This window comes from Pieris rapae, chromosome 13 (assembly GCF_905147795.1).
Source record: "Pieris rapae chromosome 13, ilPieRapa1.1, whole genome shotgun sequence".
NCBI classification, from domain to species: domain Eukaryota; kingdom Metazoa; phylum Arthropoda; class Insecta; order Lepidoptera; family Pieridae; genus Pieris; species Pieris rapae.
Genome location: NC_059521.1, coordinates 2,886,615 through 2,906,830, shown reverse-complemented (window position 1 = coordinate 2,906,830; position 20,216 = coordinate 2,886,615). Strand labels below are relative to the sequence as shown.

At 34.7% G+C, this 20,216-nt stretch overlaps 1 protein-coding gene and 1 long non-coding RNA gene across 3 annotated transcripts in view; both read right to left on the bottom strand.

The window, feature by feature from the left end:
- Positions 1-1,665: 1,665 nt before the first annotated feature.
- Positions 1,666-4,036, bottom strand: LOC123689657. 2 transcript variants are annotated; one of them, XR_006750574.1, is made up of 3 exons: positions 3,930-4,036; positions 2,784-2,843; positions 1,666-2,072 (listed from the first exon to the last, which is right to left on the bottom strand). It is a non-coding gene; the product is annotated as an uncharacterized LOC123689657 (long non-coding RNA). The 2 variants fall into 2 exon arrangements; XR_006750575.1 differs by having other exon boundaries at positions 3,935-4,003.
- A 3,319-nt stretch (positions 4,037-7,355) lies between these two features.
- LOC111003730 (zinc transporter ZIP11) overlaps positions 7,356-20,216 on the bottom strand; it is a 53,572-nt gene continuing 40,711 nt past the window's right edge. The window contains exons 6-7 of the mRNA XM_022274395.2: positions 15,601-15,759; positions 7,356-8,565 (exon numbers count right to left, since the gene is read on the bottom strand). Coding sequence (XP_022130087.1) covers positions 8,487-8,565; positions 15,601-15,759 — 238 coding nt within the window. The 3' untranslated portion in view covers positions 7,356-8,486. The remainder of the gene's footprint in view (positions 8,566-15,600; positions 15,760-20,216) is intronic.

Here is a 20,216-nt window from a genome sequence, read left to right as displayed (position 1 = left end):
TTAAAGCATAGACAATGTTTGGATAATAGGTGTAAAAGTAAATAATTACTGTTGACGTAATTACCTAAAAAGGAAAATGAAAGAACAACCCTAAACACTGTAAGGAAAATAAAATTGGATGATCGCAAGAACTGCTAACCTATGGTAAATATTAAATTAATTAGACGAAGAAGCATTGTTGGCCTAGTGGCTTCAGCGTGCGACTCTAATACCTGAGGTCGTAGGTTCGATCCCGGGCTGTGCACCAATGGGCTTTCTTTCTATGTGCGCATTTAACATTTGCTGGAACGATGAAGGAAAACATCGTGAGGAAACCGACATGTCTAAGACCCAAAAAGTCGACGACGTGTGTCAGGCACTGGAGGCTATTAGATTTAAAATTCATAACATATTCATAATATATAAAATTCATAACAGATTCAGAAATCTGGGGCCAGGACATAGAAAGGGTTGTAGCGCCACTGATTTTTTTTTAGACGAAGAATTGAACAAAACATAGCAATTATATAGACAATGCAAAAGTATTTACATTAAACAGTTAAAATTTATTTAATTATGTAACATAAACAATATTTAATTTAAAGGCCAGCAACGCAATTGCAAGCCCTTTGGCAACGTTTAAGCAAGCGTTTGCTCCCCGTTCAATAAAAAAGATTTACTACCAGTTAGGCGTAGAGCGAGAGAAAAGTGGCAAGAAACCGTCAATTTAATAGTCTTTGACATATCTTTAACAGACTCGCTCTTTTTTCTTTTAACAAAAATACTTCGGTTAAATTACTTCTTTTTGAATAGGTAATTTTCATTCACAAATCACAGCCCATCCGTTATGGCAACTTTAAATCCTTATAAAACTCCCTCTTTAATTAATGTTTAGATTAATTGTCTAATAAGGGTATCAATCAAAAATCTATCGTAATTGCTACGAGTCGTAGATATCTACAGGGTATTCAGAAACAGTAAGAGCGGTGTTCCGTGTTGGTCACCTGTGCACCGCATACCTATGCATCGACTGTATACGCACACAACATTCGCTGAACGGTGAAGGAAACTGCCTAAGACACAAAAAGGCGATGGCGATCATCCTCCTGTAATACACATCACAGGAGGATGATAGTACTTGCCTATTAGATTGAGAAATGTTTACGAGAACAGAAATCAAAGGAATTTTTATAATACTATCCTGTCAAATAATAATTCTGAAATGAATAATACTATTCTGTTAATACACAATTCGGAAATGAATTTCGGAGGCTTTGATAGTACTATGTGATATCTACGTAAGTAATTAGTAGCTAATACTTATAATAGTGATTAGGGAATTAGCCAAGTTCTGGCAAAGGCGTGAAAGCGTAACACACTTTCGTATTTGTTATAAAATTGTGCGTATACGGTGATATAATGCGAGATACCATTTTTCGTTTCTGTTCAACCCGAGTAAAGACGACTAATTAAAAACAGAGTTACAATAACAAAGAAAGACCTGGCCTTAGTATCAGTTACATTAGTTTTTCGGTCTTCTGTGCCTGACACGCTGTCAGCTCTTTACGTTGGCATGCGTGGTTTCCATCACCATACGAGTGTGTTATAGGTATATAGAAAGAAAACTCGACGTGTGTTAGGCAACAACTTTTTATTAGAAAAATAATCATGAAACACATACAGGAATCTATAGCCAGGAGATGCAGTGTAATTTTTATTTTTGGTTTTGCAATCAAAACACGACCTCGCCCTGAATGAAATGAAATGCGTCTGTCCCCTCGACCACTTTATGCCCCACTTTGAAGGTACATTTGTTACATGTAAGTATGTCACGTTACAGAGTACTTGAAATGCAAATTTGTGGAATGCGGATTCATTGCATCATCGCGTTTAGACGCGTTGTTGACTCATTGTTTCGATTTTCCTTTTTGATTTTTCCATGTCCTAGTTAGAACTATGGTAGATCATCAAATCAATCATATTGGTAATTATGTATATATTTATCAAGGGTAAGCTTTTTAAGAAAATATGGTCCCTTTTTAGGACAGGAGATTTGCTCGCTGCCTTCTTCGCCACAGATCTGCCGCGCGTCCCTGGTAGGTTATGTAAACTTACGTTATTATTTTAAAAAATAATAAAAGAACCGAAAAGATACATCGATCTAGAATACGGTAAAATTTCTTTAAATTTATCAAATTTTAGACATATAGGAGTGTAATATTAATAATTGCATTAAAACATAGAAGTGTTTAAATTAACTCTCATGACACTCGTAAAATGTCTCCGCTATGAACTTTTGCTTTATGTAAATAAGATCTTATATAGTAGGTGTTCCCTGTCAAACACGGATGAAATTTGTGCATTAATGATACAACATATCTTTTATTAACAAGTATGAAATATTATTGTGATAACAACGACTAATACTTAGTCGTCTTAGGGTCAGTTTCAAAATGTCCGGATAAGTTCCATAATAAGCTATTTATTACTTATTGGTAGGATAAACTGTATTTTTGCGTTTCACGACTGACAGATAGCGCTATTCGTTATGAAACCCGAAGTTTCTTATTCAGAACTTTTATCTTCCGAGCGTTATTTATGTGTTGCATAGCTATTTGGTACTTTATCCATACATTGTGAAACAGATCCTTAGTCATTTAACTTTACATAAACAATACGTTTTGGAGGCAATCGAGCTTACATGTGTTGGCGACTTTAAAACCTCGTAGACCCGAATTTCATATCGTTCCCTATATACGTACATTTACAAGATATGTATAAAAATACTATAAATATAGACTTACAAGAGCGTCTGCAAGCAACGGCATTGACAGGTGCAAGCACAGACTGTAGGTACATCCGACCTGACAAAGAATATTCAGATGCTTTAGTGATATTAGGTAAACCAGAAATGGGTTAGTAAAATCATCTTCGGTTTGAATAGATCGATTTGTTTTACAAAACTTTTAATCTTTTAAAACGTTTAAGATCAATAGCGATGGAGACTGCTGTATTAAAACTCACCCACAAAACAAAATTAGACTTTAATATTAGTCCATAAAGTCTATATTAACTAAATCAGTATAATTTCTCTAAGCCACGTCATTTTTCAATACGTTATTGCAATGGAATCTTCCGACTTTTAAAACCCAATTTTTTTCCAATTCTAAAAAGGCCGGCAACGCACTCGCTCTCTGGCATTCAGTGTCCATGGACACGTATCATCAGATGAGCCTCCTGCCCGTTTGCGCCCTGTTATATAAAAAAAAAACAAACCAAATACCGAAATTTAACGTTGCCAGTTTTTTAACCTGATTAATTAGGCATGTTACAACTTCCGTATGTCAAATCCAAATTTGTGTTACTCAAATGGGAGTCATGAAAGCTTAGATTCGACTTAGCCTAAGACTTTCCTCACGATGTTTACTGGACTATTAACGCACATAGGAAATTGGTCGAAACGTATTCCTGACTACAATCGTTTGTTTCATTTTCTTGACTGAATATGCCGTCGTAGCGCGATCGAACATGTATAGAACTGCGTAGTTATTTAACTATTACTTAACATTTCATTTACTTACTTTAATTAGTGTAGTATTTACTACTTTACTTAGTGCATGAAATTAACGTTAATCGGAATTGAAAAACTTTTCAAACTTTAAAAAGATTCATTTCAAACCACCACATCAAATTACATAATTTGTTAAAGAAGTTTTAAAGGCAGTATTTCAATTGTGAATATTAGTTTCCCGACTTCCAACAAATAAACAAACATCTTCTGGTGTGGCTAGGTGTCATGTTTACAAATCGATACTTATAAACACAACTTTGTAAACAAGGCTACAACACATACATACATATGCTCCAAAAACATTCCTTTACATTCCCTTCTAAGCTCCACAAACAATAGTGGTACACTACGACGATAGCATGCATAAAAAATGTCATACATTACATAGTAAACATCTGGCGTACGGTCCATACTCGCGCGCACCTAGTATTGGTGCAACGTGCGCGGGCGCACAGCACTGACTGCAGAGGCGCCCTCTGACCGGCGCATTGTCAACAACCGAATGAATGGAAATGAGCATCGTATAACACGAATGCATTGGCCCATATTTCTTGTTAATGTTACACCTTTGATCCATTTGTAAATAAAAATTGTTGACTAAAATCTTTGTCTACGATACAATGTAGGAAGAATATTGAAACTGTCTAGACCAGGCACATACGGTGATCGGTTCGATGCCCAGCGAAACAATTATTGTTTTTCAGAATTATTATATATATATATATATATTTCAGAATTAATCAGATTTAATCTGAGTTAGTTAGTTTAGATATAATCTTACTAGGTACTTTACTTATTTTTTATTATTATTTATTTATTTGCTTATTAAACAAAATTAGTTTTATGTTTAGCTCTTACCACAAAGCCATGTTGGCCTATAGAGTATCGGTCTCTCTTGAAAGACTAAATTATGCTGCTTCTGAAATGACTAGATTCATGAAGTGTAAATATATAATATACATAGACATATCATTTATTACAAACACCTATACCTGTTAGTTCATCTTGTATTATCAGGGAAATGGCAATGGGCGGGGCAGGCACGATGCACCGATTAGGACTTTAAAGACTTTATGGAAAGGACCAGAGGGAAGGTGGAAAGAAGAAAGAAGAAAGGTGGATAGAAGAAATAGAATCGATAGTAGGAAGCGAATAGAGCTACAGGAGCTTCAACCCCTGAAGGGGTTTCATCAGGGGATTCCTGTAAGGGGGATCAACGATACTGAAGGAAACTAGAATGGAACAAATAGAACATAACAAATCTAAGCTGTATATTCTACTTTTATAATGATTGGTAATTAATAGGGATTGTATTATAAGTTCATCTAATGTAAAAAAATATGAATACTGCAATATTAAATATCATGCTTAGAAGAATCAAAAGGCCCTCGTCATTTAATTTTATTTGGAAGTGGTCATAAATCTTAATATTTACTCGTTCGCCATTCATATTATATTGGTTAAATGATAAATGGCTGCATCATTGTATTAATATGGGGTAATAAAATACACATTCCTATAATGCATAGTTAGGGTTTATTCAATTTAATGTTTTAACTTAAATAATCACATAATTACGATGATTTGGAGGCAAAGGAACAGACATGGTGGCTTGCGAATCTCAACTTAAGATCTATCATTCGAAATTTGTCTGTACTTTTCTTTCGTATTTGACACTCAAGACACTTTTTTTGTTTCCCAACCATTTTATCGCATGCTTAGTCATTCTAAAATTCTTATGTAAACACAATTTTAAATATTAAACAATTAAATTTCACTTAAGTTACTTAAATTATAGGTTTGAAGAAGAAATTATTAGGAAATCAATACATACTTGTAATTTTAATACAATTTTCGAATATAATTCCCTTAACAATCAACCCCCTTTGTGGGGTGTGGGCCCCACGTTGGGTAACACTGATTTAGATTTTATGAACGGCGTGTGGCATCGGTTTCCTCACGATGTTTTTTTTCACCGTTCGAACGAGTGTTAAATGCGCACATAGACAGAAAGTCAGACAGGTGCACAGCCGGGGATCGAACCTACGTCCTCAGGGATGAGTCATGTGAGTCGCACTCTGCATCTACTAGACCAACACTGTAATAGTATAATATAAAAAAAATAAACTACTGCGTATATATACTATAAAAATATTTTAAAAAGCGTTATCAGTAAACAAATAAAAACATATTTTCTTAACACGTAAGTTATATAAATTGTGTATGTAACAAGTATATGTAGAGAAGAAAGCGCATTTATTGGTGCAGCTGCGCGCGCGCAAGTATTCGGGAGCCATGTTTGGGTGTGGGGTCATTGACCGCGAAGCGCCGCGGCACCCTTCCTTTTCTAGTGCAATTCCTGTCGTTTGTCACGTCATCCAAAACATTCATCTTATCTTTAAATTATATTTAGTTGGTAATAAAGCCCTCCGACTTTGTATGTCCAAAGATAAATTACTTCTCTTGAGGGTCCCGGGTTTTATGTTTACACAAGAGAGATATTAGTAAATCATATGTTAGTGATTCTTTTTAATGAATATAAACAATTTCGTTTATAAAACTAGTTATTGGAGATATTAGAAACTTCTACCACATATCAGTGAGTAAAGAGCGTTGATTCTAAAAAGACGGCAACGCATTGGCGTTCGGGCAGTGTGTCCATCGGTAACGATTAACGTCAGATGAGCCTTCAATATAAAATAATCAGAAAGCCGAGGATTCGATTTACATTAAAAGATTACTACTTGTAAACCCTTATTAAAATTTTGACTACTATAATATGTTAGTTATTTTGACTATGTATTGGCGTGTTGTTCCTACGGGAATGTGTTACTATTTCACCATGCCTCTTGCTGATACAGGAAAAAAATTTGTTTTTAATTTATTTTATTATTATTCAACTCTTAATTACTTAAGATGTCTTTTGGAGCATGGTGTAATGGTTGCAGCTTACAAACATTGTGTAAAACAAAAAACTTGGCGGTGAGTTTATCGCGAGTTCTTCTCTTCCGTGCTACGCCCTTAATTTGAGAACTGGCAGTAAATGTAAAATTAGAAGCATTTAAATTGTATTTCTTTTCTAAATCGATAACTATGTTCAAGTTGTATATTCTAGTATTTTTATGTTTAGAACACGTATTTCGTAACTATTAAACAGTGTGAATAAATAAATATTATCTTGGTGTTTTTAAATCAATTAAATATATACGGTGATAGCATTTACTAATAATTTATTTATTTAAATAAAATCTTTTTGATTAAATTTAATATTTATCGTTAATCACTACTGCATTTTATTTTTTTTCCATACGCCATAAGAAGTATAACTTCTAACGCGTGTACATAAGTACACACATCCTTTTTTTCTATGAGAGCTAATAACACCAACTCATAGGGGGAAAGCAAAGATCAAGAGGATCCAGTATCAGGCAGACGAGGCTGATCTTTCTTAACTAAGGTGGAACTGCACCAGATTAGTTACGATTTTTTTATTGAAACTTTTACAATATAGGTTTATTAACACACAAACTTGTGTGTACAGTCATATTCACAATCATTTAAACATTGTGTGACCATGAAGCGAATTCTAGAAACTAGAAAGCTTTTTTAATTTTTTGCCAATAAGTGGATGTTTTAGCCTATAAACTTTAAAATTAATTTGAAACCACTCATTTACCACCGCCCATGGCCACACACTACAGGGACTCGCAAGTGCGTTGCACTTTTAACTTTGTAGTAGTAAGAAAAAAGTTCGATAAAGCTGTTATTTCCGATATGACGAATACAAGAAATAAAAAACAAAAGATGCTGTATACTTAACTTTTAATTACATAACAAATTCGTTAAAAATACATTAAACGACTAAATTACAATAAGTACTTTGTACGAATAGGTATTAAACGCAACCAGATGGTACACATCATATCAATCGCATATAAATTCTATAAAATAAATATAAATCTCTTATTCCAGCTATTTACAGCTAACGTCAAATAAATCAGAAAATAAGTCTAATTTCAAAGAATACTTTCATATTTTTACAATAACACTTTTAATAACGTTACGAGAATGTAAGCAAAATGATGGCGCGTTTTGATTGGTCAATGTAGACCAATCAACGCGACACGATCCCTTCAACCAATCACAAACAAACGAATCGCGCCATCTTTTGTTTTACTTATTGATAAACGTACCATGAGCATTAAATAATCAAATCTATTGCTAATATAATAAAAGATTAAGTACGTTTATAAATAAGCTAGTACCTATATACTATATACAGTAACATTTGGCAAATCAATCCATTAGCACACTCGAAATATATTCATTTGAGAAAACAACGTACTAAAACTATATATTGTAGTTTAGAACCTCATTCTCATTAGCGAATTCTATTGCAAAATGTATTGTAATCATTTTCTACATCAACTTTACATATATTGTACTCTTTCGGTGATATTTAGAAACCAGCGCGTACTATCTCTTCCTAAATTAAAATCCAAAAATTTACGTACTCGTTTCTGAATCTTACCCAAAGCACTAACGAGAGTAGTGTTCAGAAAACAGTGCGTATACTGAGGTAATTAACGAAAGACGAAGAAATACAGAGTCCTACAATAGGTTGTATTTTTAGGTTCTAAAAGCCAAATACCTTCTGACGTCAATGCCTACTCTTATACGCACTAACTTTGACTATTCATACTTCGAAAATATTCGAATTTGCAGTAATAAACTGAATAGCTCAACAGATTTTTTTTTAACGACGATGATATGGTAAACAAAATTACTGCGTCGAACATACCCCTGATGTTTTTAAAGCGATGTGCAGCACTAAGATTTATTTTTACATTGTCAAACTAAAAACATGTCAAAAATTTACGTATACTCTCAAATGAATAAGACGTGAAAGGCACAGCGTGATTGTATATTTGTTTCATTATCCAAGGCCTACGTCTAAACACATCATCACCAGGAAACCGATGATGCAGCCCCACGTAGCCAACTTGCCGTTACCCCTGTAACAAAAGTATTTATTAAGTTTAAATATCTTTACTATTTAAATACATTTTTCTACTCTTGAACTGAAAAAGCCTCGACTTTTACTATTTTCAAATACAAACAACATCGCAGATATTGTAGGTACTTATTAGCGATAATAATAATTATTTTTGAGACAATACACTTCATTTATTAAATGTATGGGCGGCGGTATCACTTAACATCGGGTGAGCCTCCTGCCGTTTGCCCCCTGTTCTATAAAAAAAAATCCACCTGCAACACCTGGTTTGCAAGTGAGTTACCGGCCTTAAAGGAATACGAAGTCCTATGCATAAAGTATAGCCTACGCATATTAACGTTCATCAAATACATTAGCAATAATTTACTTCTAGACTTTATGTTTCCGCTATCAAATTAGGGTCCACACACTTTCCGTTATGTTGTCGTCATCCATTGAGAAATAAGGACGATACATGAATATCAAAAAGGTATACGCACATCACGCACAAATAGACAATAGTCATTGACGGCCAGTTGTCCACTAGCGGGAAATCGCGGCCATTTAAAAACAATTCCTCGTATTTTCAATCGGGACGGTTCTACGTTTATTAAAATAATACGTTAATAAAATTTCTTTAACAGAAAATCTCGTAATTAGTTTTAATGTTTTTCAGCAATCGTGCGCAGTCATGCAATATCGCATTTATCCATAATTTTAGTCAAAGTCATCATAACTTTATTCATAAAGGTAAACAAGTACAGTTTTAAAGGAATAGAAAAGAAGTTAAATTAAAAGAAGAACTGGCAAGAAACTCTCTGCCACACTTTTTAATCGCTAAGTTTTGAGTCATAGAAATTGTTGGAACTGTCGCAAATCAATCCCAAGGATTAGGATGATTTGAATATTCGTCAAAATTATACAAAGCATTATTGTAATTATTTAGTATTTGTTGTTAAAAACAAAAAGATTGCGGCTCATTAAGGCATTTATAAAGATGTATTGGTCATTTAATTTTATACAATATAAATACGTCACATATCGTAACGAAACGTAAAAAATCAACTATTCAATTGATTATACGCAAATGATAAAGTTCTAGAAATAAATATTACTTAATATTAACATAATTAAAATAAATAATTTTTAAATTGAAATCATTCGAGTTGTCACTGACTACTGTCTCTACAGGACTCGTCAAGTAATTTTATTTATTTATAAGTAATCTTACAGTTTACATAGATAAACAATATATGTATATGAAACAGAAAACAAGCAAGTACATTAATAGACAAAGATACATTTAAAAAAAAACTAACGAAAACTGAAATTTAACATTTGAAACAACAAATAATACTTAGAATTTAAAATTACTTAAACAAAATCAGTCTTCCCGCTTCTTCAAGTACTTCTTGACATTTTTTTTTGAGGTGGAAGTTAGTTTCATATATTCAAACATGTGATACAAAGTGTAAATAAAAGGCCTGATTAATAATTCATTTTCAACGACGATCCAACTATTCATACCCAGTAAACGTAGCTTATTGTAATAACACTTAGCAATGGATGCTCATCACGTCCCTACTGGGGAAGACCAGTTGGGCACACGCCGCTGTAAATACCCATATTATAATTGCCTGATGTTGTAATCTTCATATCAGATCCTACTTCGTTCCAGACTGTTTGGATCTGGTCCGATTTCAAGTCGTTATCACACAGCAAGTAGGATCAAGTAGGTCTCATGCAAGTTGGTTTCTTAGGATGTTTTGCTTCACCGTTAAATGCGCACATGGGCAGAAAGACCACCAGTGCACAGCCGGGGTTCGACCCTAAAGCGATGTGAGTCTTACGCTAATGCCACTAGGCCAACAATAAAATCTAGTTTTAAAATATAATCGATTAAAAAACAGAACTTTCCGTCATTATTTTCGTATAAAAAAAATCGTAAATAATTACGCAGTAAATCATCACAGAACATTCAGTCTCCTACTATACTCTCTACTATAACTCCTTATAGGTGATGGATAGCAGAAGAGTATAAAGAGACTTAGAAATGAAAAAACGTTAGGGTTAAATCAGAATTCTAATCTCCCAAAAAATGTCCTTCGCAAAGGATGCGCTGCAATCTGGAGGTAGGTCAGGGAGTGCAGATTCCCAGACGATGACGTCATTAGACAAACTAGAACGCTCCCGACTTTATCCCGTAACAAACATTTTATATATTGATACTGGCGAGACGGTGACAAACCCACGCTCACATTAGATTTACTTCATACTTTAAAACCGCAAATATTTACGATAAATAAACGTCCGTTCAAAGGTACGGAGACATTTCTGCGTCCGTTTCATTAATTCATATCACTATTTTAATTGACTTTTCTTCAATCTGTCATTTAGAAGTGAGTATCTTCATGACCACAAACGCTGTGAAGGATTTCAAACGTCTAGTCGAGTTAAATAAATTCACATTTAGTGCTTTTTAGCTTAAGACGGTTTTACTCACTAGATCGTGCAATTTATTTCCGCAACTCAATGTAGTCTACTTCTATACTAATATTATAAAGAGAAAAGATTTCTATGTAAGTATGTTTGTTGCGAATTGGCTGAAAAGGTATTGGACCGATTTAAAAAATTGTGATGTGGTTATTTACACTTGTATTCCCCTACTAGCCAGGTAACCAGCCTTCTATGACACCGCGGTCCATTATCCAGGAGTCTACCAAGGAGGCCTTTTAAGAATCGTTTTAATCGATATAGATATATAGTACGATAAATCTCGATCCGAAATCTTATTCTAGAAAAGTTCAATTCATGCGGCTCTTCTCTATTAAATGTGTGATAAATTATTTTTATTTGACTACAAAGAATTGTATAACATAGGGCCGTTTGATAGAAGATTTTATTTACAGAGTGTAGACAGCTGCATCTGTGCCAAATGCTGTCAATTTATACCGGCTCTATCACTTTTAAACTAACACTTAGTCACATAGAATGAGGAATAAAAATGAGTAGTGGAGTCATAAAACTGTGATTCTTTCATTTTCTCATATACTACCGTTTTCTAATCAAACATTTTATGCCTCGTTTTGACCAGACGTCAATTGCCTCGCTATAGAAATACAACTCGTAATAATAATTATTTAATATTTTGAATATAAAATCCAGATAAGATATTAACAAATTAAATTAATTAATTCAATGAATTCAATCAACAGGCAATCGTTAAGTAAATGTTTTTATTGTTTTATTATATTAATAATAAAACAATGGCTCTACAACTCTAAATGAGTCTCAGAAAAGATACGTTTCTTCGAAATTTTGAAGTGAAACTTCTTAATTTAGATGGCAATTCTACCGCATCACGTCTTGTGCAGTAACGGCAGAATTTTATTTATTTATATTCATTGGCACGTATAGTGAATATAGATATACAAATACATGGAGTGATCATGCACTGGTACATGCATGATCTTCTATTAAGGCTTTTACCTTAGTAATCATTAATTTACATAGAAGTTTCGCTTCTGATATGAGTACTTTGTACGCACGGGCTTTTTTTATATCAAAGATAAGTCACCTACTAATTCTGATATATGACGATATAGATTGCAGACATGATCGAATGGTACTGGACTTTGTCATACGTAAATTTTAGAAACACCTTTAACTAATATTTTAAATAGTCAAAGTTTATAGATGAAACATATTTTTATGACAAACAGTCCAATTTTATAAACGAACGCGTCTGATATTTTGTTCTGGCGCCTAGTCCGAGTTGTCAGACGGTGGCGCGCGCCACCAGTTCTACTCGACATTATTTGAGTCGCAACACGTCTATAAATACATTGATTGTGCTAGTTGCATCGCAATTTCTTAAAATACTGTTACTCGTCAACCCATGCTTTGTATAACGTTATTTAATTCATTTCATTTCACGTAAATATATGAAGCGGAAACGCGAATTTGCGCTTAATTTTTCCATACTTAAAATAAGTAAAGGGTTGATTTAGTAAACTATTAAATAAGCCTAAATTAAATTTCATCTGTCAACCTAGTGATAGAGGAATTCACCTCAAAAACGGATAAGTCTTTCTTCCGCGCCAAGCAAGAACAAACCTCACCCGCTCTTCAAGCCGCCTCGTCTCTTCTTTTGCGGACCGTGCACTACAGTTAAACATCTCCATGTAAAGGAGTTAAAACGTCAAGTTACGGTATACAATCAATTATTTTTAAAATAATTATAAAAAAGCTTCTTTTCATCTTAGAGAGTGGTTAGTAGAATTCTTATGTTGCAATTTGAGCTAATCCGTAAATTGTATGATAGTCTAAAGTTTAGACTCTAAACTATAGCGACTAAGGAAGTTTTAACATTTAATTCCCAAAATTTTTAGTATAACGTAGTAGTACGTAGTAACCAAGAAGATTCGTGGCTGTTCGATACACTTTTTTTTCTGTGTGTCAGGCACATAAGGATATAGATGATCCTTCTGTGTCTGATTATTATGACCGCCTGCCTATTAAAAAAAAACAAAATCTGATACTAATACCCAAGCCTCAATAATATTTTATACGCAATCTAATACACTGGGATGCATGCCCGGTTTCCTCACTTTCCTTCTTTACTATACGAGCGTGTTAACTATGGAAATTCCATTGGTACACGACCGAGAATCTAATATATAGCGGTAGTAACAGAATTGATCAAATGCAATAGTTATATTTAATGAAATCACAATTAATTTTATGACACAGCCTAAAATTTTATAGACTTACGAGCAGGCCTGGCAAACGTCGTTTTGCCATTTATCTCATTTATAACAAAAAATAGGGGTTGTATGTATTTTTTAATGCTGTAACATAAAAACCTAAAAATTAAAAAATAATATGGGTGGACTACCCTTAACATTTAGGGGGATGAAAAATAGATGTTGTCCAATTCTCAGACATACCCAATATGCACACAAAACTTCATGAGAATCGGTCAACCCGTTTAGGAGGAGTTTAACTACAAACGCGTCACGAGGATTTTATATATTACATTTTTTTGATAAATATTTATTTATTTCAGACATACACACATTATCGTTACAGCCTATGCCAAAACGACAATATGAAACCTTATTAATATTTATAATATCGGTGAATCGGATCTATAACACGATGGCCGCTTTCGTGTGAATGAGTTTTGACACGGCAATAACCGACATCGAACCATGCAGCATTACAATAAATTTACGATTATATGTAAGAATCCGTTATCTAATAAAATTCATAATATTGTGCGTACTTTGAACGATTTTAGCTTTCGGCGTTACATAACATTAGCGAAATCGTGAGAAAATATGCAAGAAATGCCAATAAGATCAATAAATTGGAAAATTATGAGCGGCATTAATCACTGGGAAAGTATTCCCGTTAAATTTATAAGCAAAATGCGGTGATATTAGTTGTTTATACTACGTATTTGCGTGTTGTTCTCACTAGTATGTAAGTGCGTGCTCCTATTTCTCCATGCCTCCTGCTGATAGAGGACAAATCTTTGTTTTTAATTTAATTTATTGTTCTTTATTACTCAATATGTCATATGGAACATGGTGTAATGGTTGCAGCTCCTTACAAACATTATGTAAAAAAAAACATGGTGATTAAAAAGAGTGGCGGAGAGGTTATTGCCAGTTCCGCTTCTCTCCTTGTTCTCTTCCGTTCTACGCCCTTGATTCAAGAACTGGCAGTAAATGTAAAATTAGAATCATTTAATATTTAATTTTTTTGACGTTCATAATTGTACATTATGTTACCTATATGAATAAATAAATTTTGTCTTTGACTTTGCCACACTAGACCGATTATCGCGAGTTGAACGTCCGCTACGACTTCAAGTATTCAACGAGATCAGGTCTATTTCGTTCTAAACATAGGACAATGAGCAATGACGGCTGTATTCAGATCCGGTCCGAATCTGCCCTCGAAGTAGCCAGAGCTCTTTAGAACCTGGACGAAAGGAACTGGTTCCGGACAATGTGCGAACAATCAGCCTGTTACCAAGGGGAAGTTATTCCCAATTCAAATTCGCTAACAAGCGCTCTTCAAAACCGGCAGTGTATCCCTCGTCAATCCAATTATGACAGATCGTATTTTCCCTGGAGATTTTGCACCATAGATTAATTGAAGGGGCCTACCGATATGTATCTATGAAAACATACGTACGTTATAAGAGCATTTGAATGTCGCTCGAATTACCCGTAGACGCAATAAAGAACGTTATCTCGTCTGTATTGACATTGAAATGCAGGACGAGGACCGCCTCGCAAGGGTCAGGACAAAGAAACGCTCCATTTCGTACTTTTGGGTCATTCTCAAGGACAATTTAATTATTCATTCCAATAGAACTACACATTAAAGAGTACATCCTGCAGTACCCACTTGGGGTATTAAAGTAGGTCAAACGACTGACTTTTGTGCGTTTGTTAAGTGTGTTTTAAGTATCTGGCTCATTTTTAGTTTCTTCAAACGTGATTATATATCGAGAGAATGCTGGGTCTTAAAAAACCATCCTATATTCTTAAAATGCCTATAAATGACCACGTCGCACAGAGATCGGTGTGGGCCTAGTTAAGCGTGCGACTACTGAGATCGTAGGTTCGATCCCCGGCTATGCATGAATTAACATTCGCACGGACATTGAAGGAAAAGGATTGCCTTAGACCGAAAAAGTCGACGGCTGGCAGTAGGCAGACCATCTACTTGCCTTTTAGATTGACAAATCATCATAATACTAAAACATACAAAAATTTGAGGTCTAACAAGGCAGAAGCGCCAATAATTATTTTGATATACTACATCAAAAATAACAGTCCTCTGTAATGTTTAACAGATTTGGTTTAATTAATACATAGAACGATAAATACTTAATTAAATACACAAGATAAATTTTTAAAGGTACATTAACACCGCCGAACATCAAACAACAAACATATTTTACACCCAAGTACCCTTCAATTTTAATTCAAGGTCGTAGGGTAGTTGCCAAACTTAAAATTCAAGGTGTACTCACGACGCATTCGCCTCAGGGATGATGTCATCAGCTACTACGTATATCATGGCACCCGCGGCGAAGGCCAGTGCGTAAGGCAGAGCTGGTTGCGCATATCCAACAGCCACAGCGCCTAAAACCCCGAAGACTGGCTCCACCATACCTGATAGCTGTCCATACCTGAGGACAATAAGATTATTTTATTAGTGTATTATAATCCACTTAAAAAAATCTAAACGATGAGGTTCTTCAGACCACTTACAATCGCTTTGAAATACGTCAAAGCTACGATGCGTAGATATCTAAAAACATCAATGGCGCTACAACCATTTAGATCTGGGCCTCAGATTTCTGCATCTGTTTCATGATTTGTTAATCTAATAGTCTAAGATCCGGGAGTAGAAAAATATACCCTCATCTGTTATTTAGATGAAACAATTTTTTATAAGCTGATTTCAATATCATGAACTTATAAAAACAACCTCTGCCATCATAAGCCTGCTGCAATTAATAGTAATTAATTAATTAACAACTAATATATTTTTAACACAGCTGTAGTACGTAGATCTATAGTAAATAATTCGTAGCGATTACGAATTTTGGTTATATGAACCGAGCGCTTCATTATTATATCGAATTCTCTTTTAAGACACTTGTTAGTATAATCTAAATAAAATTTTCAAATAAGTATTGTTTGATGATTCGCTTTTTTAAAAGAGTACCGAGAGTTTTTCACGCCGGCTTTTTCTCTCGGCCTACACCCTCCGTCTTCTTTGCCGATGAGTAGGGATGCCAACAGGTTCAAATTTAATGACGTGGAATAAGTGATATCTTGATGATCTTTTGTTCCAAAATAAACGTATTTTTTAAATAGTGTTTCAATTAAATTGCTATTAAATATTTGCACAGGGTAGAAAATTTTCTGACCACATAAATACTAATGAATGTCTTGAGAGAACATTGTCTTCGGTTAATATTTAAATACATATAAAGGCATATTTAAGATATTATTTACATAGAATGCTTCAGCAATCATGGTCATCGTGAGACCGCCACATGAAGCTAAAACATTTTTTGTTTTTTTTTTATTAGAACAGGGGGCAAACGGGCAGGAGGCTCATCTGATGTTAAGTGATACCGCCGCCCATGGACACTCCCAATGCCAGAGGGCTCGCGAGTGCAATGCCGGCCTTTTAATTTACATGGTCATCAAGTTATGATTATTCTATGGAAATGTTGGCACATAAACGCCACCATATGCCACCTTTATTAACTGACAAACTACTATTTACAAAGAATAAAAAAAAAATCTTAATAAATTGAAAATTGATGTGATTTGTCTGTGTGTGACCCGTCCAATTTCATGATCCATCGAAAACTTTGGTATTATCTAATTATTGTAAAGATTTTTAATCTATAAAAATATCAAAATAATTTAATAATAATTCAAAAAAACAGACCACTTAACGTAACAGTCGCCAAAAATTAGACGTGACCACAGCTAATGGAAAATTTCGAATCCGCAGCTCAAAATCATGTCGAACAAGTCTCGAAACAGAATGTCGTCAGATTATGCATTGGAATTTGAATAGCTTCAACTTTTGCAAAATGATTTTGATAAAGCTCCTTTTACTGATATACTTACATGCAGCATCAGCTTAATATTAAAGTAGTGCTACAACCCGATATGGGCCTCTTTTCTGTATGTTCCGTGATCATTTGATTTTTCTTAATAGACAAATAGGTAATAAGTTTTCTGTTCCTGACACGTCTACTTTCTTTGGCCCTGAGACTTCCTTCACTACCAGCGAGTGAGAAATGATAGTCCATTTTTGTCGTGCGACTGAGCCAACTTCGGGGAGCTTTTAAAAAAAATTACAGAAGTTTCATTTAAGTGCACAAATTTTGTATTTCAGTTGCTATCCAAACTGGGATTGGTTATGTTTGCCTTCCACACAAAGTTTCAAATCTTATTAATACACCAATTTGTATTATTTCCTTTTTCACTTTTTATGTGTCTGTCAGTATTCAAGGGAATTGTTCAAAACTATAAAGACTAGAGTCATGGTCGTATACTAATAAGTAAACTCCAACTAAAAGACAAAGTCTTATTTAAACAACAATGTATATAAAACTACCTTTACTTCTACCATGTACTGTAGTGCACATCATGTATGTACAATCACCCCCTTGCAATCTGCAAGTGTTTCACGGCATATGTAGCTTAACCGTCTTCAGGGTACAACTTCTAACTTCTCTTCTAAAATATATGTTCATTAAATGATCTCGATAGTCAATGTCCCTGGTGAAGTACTAAGTGCTAACATTTAAACAAATCTTTTAGAGAAACCTTTTAGCAAGGAATCATTAGCTATAAGACGCTTCAAGTTTTTCCTTAGCATATGAAATCGGAGGTTCAGATAATGAATGCGTAGAAGCGTTGAGATGGGATTGCGGCGGTGAGAGAGGCAAACGAATTGTTTTGGTGAAAGTCCGGGCCGCCGCGACCACATTCCTACGAACTGGTCGCTGTGGGAACTGCCATGGAGCCACGGAGCGAACCCATGGCCCGCAGAAAAAATGCACACATCGCTTGTTAAATGCTTCATCAGCATTTAATTGAAATAACTTCTAAGTCACTTAGAACTCACTATAATAGGAAACCCTTTGACGTTATTTAATATTCGTCGAAATAAAAGCCTCTGAATCACAGGGAACATATAGGTTATAAACCTACGTAAAATTACTTGGCCCATTGGATTAAGAAGTAAATTTAACATTCTTACAGTATCAAAGTGGCTAGGGTTGCACGGACGAGTTGGAAATTCGATGTATATTAATCCTCTGAATGTTTCTGATTTCGTATGTAATAAAGTTTTAAATAAATATCCTAACGTAAAATTTAGAAGGAAATCGATATCAATGAGGCTAGGGTTGTCTGGAGGAGGAATTTTACTTATCCTCTGAAAGTTTCTTGATTTCGTATGCAATAAAGTTTTAAATAAATATCCTATTGTTCGATAAACGATTTAAAGTTACGTTTACTAGGAAACCTAAAAAATAGGACTTTACCGATAATTTAACACTAATTAAAGTGGTCATACTTGCAGTTGAATACAGAGACAGCCGTTGTCAGAGTTATAAGAATTAACTGTTATTTAAGCTATTTTTTTATTTCTCAGTTGCCACGTTTTATTATGCAGTCCTTGGTAAAAAAGGTGGATCAAAATAAAAATAATAAATCAATCATGTTTTTCTTTTAGAAATATACTACCGCTGGAGATGACAAACATTACTCCTTTATACAGCCAGTATACTCCAATGAACCCGCTACTTATCTATAAACTTTAGTTATTAACAGCTTTCGACTACAATAAAAGCTTTTCAGGAGCTGTAGGTACTTATGAGCTGTCCACGTATTGCGTTATATAGGGAGGAGATAGGGTCTTTGATTTTCTTATTTGGTGATTACGTCAACAGGAATGTGTAATGAAGTAAATAATTAATTGACTTCATTACACATTACCCACACGTTGTGTAAGCTTGCAAACGAAATGCATTTTCAAGGATGCCTACAAGCAATTAATGCGAGTGTGCGTGTGTACTATTATTTTTCAGAGCTTTGCTTACTTGTGCTGACAAAAGGCGGGGGGAGGGGGGGGGGGGTGCAGAAAATGCAGTAAATCTTCTTACGTAATACTTGAACGGCCCCTTAGTATAGAGCCATAGTTATACATACATATTATATTAAAAAAAACAGAGCGCATAATATAAGCACGAAAAAACATTAGTAGTAGTTAGACTTCCTATAATATTTCGATGATTTTTTTGTTTTAGTTTGATCCAAAGCTGTGGTATTTATGTATAAAATGTTTCTTTCTTGGAATCCTTGTAGCTTAATGCTCGCTTACTGTTTGACAGTATCACAAGGCGGTCCCAACGTGATGCTATGTTATCGTATCCATTATTCAACGGGTGGCGAAAGCGGCAATTTGCAACGATATTCAACGGTTCGTAGAATGGGTACTGTTAGCTCTGTCACAGCCGACAACCCGACAACGTATGAAACAGGATGCCTGTCAGCGAAATAGATATATGCTTTTGGAAAACAACTTTATCCCAAGATTTGTTGCTAAAAATCCTTATGCCTTGATGCTTTTCGATATGACTTTATTACGAAATGAAATGTTGTTTTTGAAAATTTCCTATACGTGTTTTATACATTTAATTATGTACATAATTCTGAAAATATTTTCTATTTGCAATAATCAAACATTCACCACAATACCAAATCAAATAAATAACGTTTAATAGACAAAGATTATTACGTATGTAAATTAATCTTCGGCGTTGAATTTTTTCCCACGCATGACTAGGTAATTGGACGTCATCGATCAAAAATACGATCCAATAGCCTAGGTAGGCATTCGAGAAGATTAGGCGTGGTTATGCGCACCGCAAACCGGCTGCCATTGCGCAGAATAGCGCCACCAAGGCTGGCGGCGGCTTCCGCAACCGCGTCTTCGGTTGCCTTCGCTGTTGCGGCATTGCTCTATCGACTTAATTATTTAACTCCGAAGGCCGATCGCCCGAGGCAGCGGGCGGCACTGACTGGTCCGACGGGTGCGGCCCGGAAG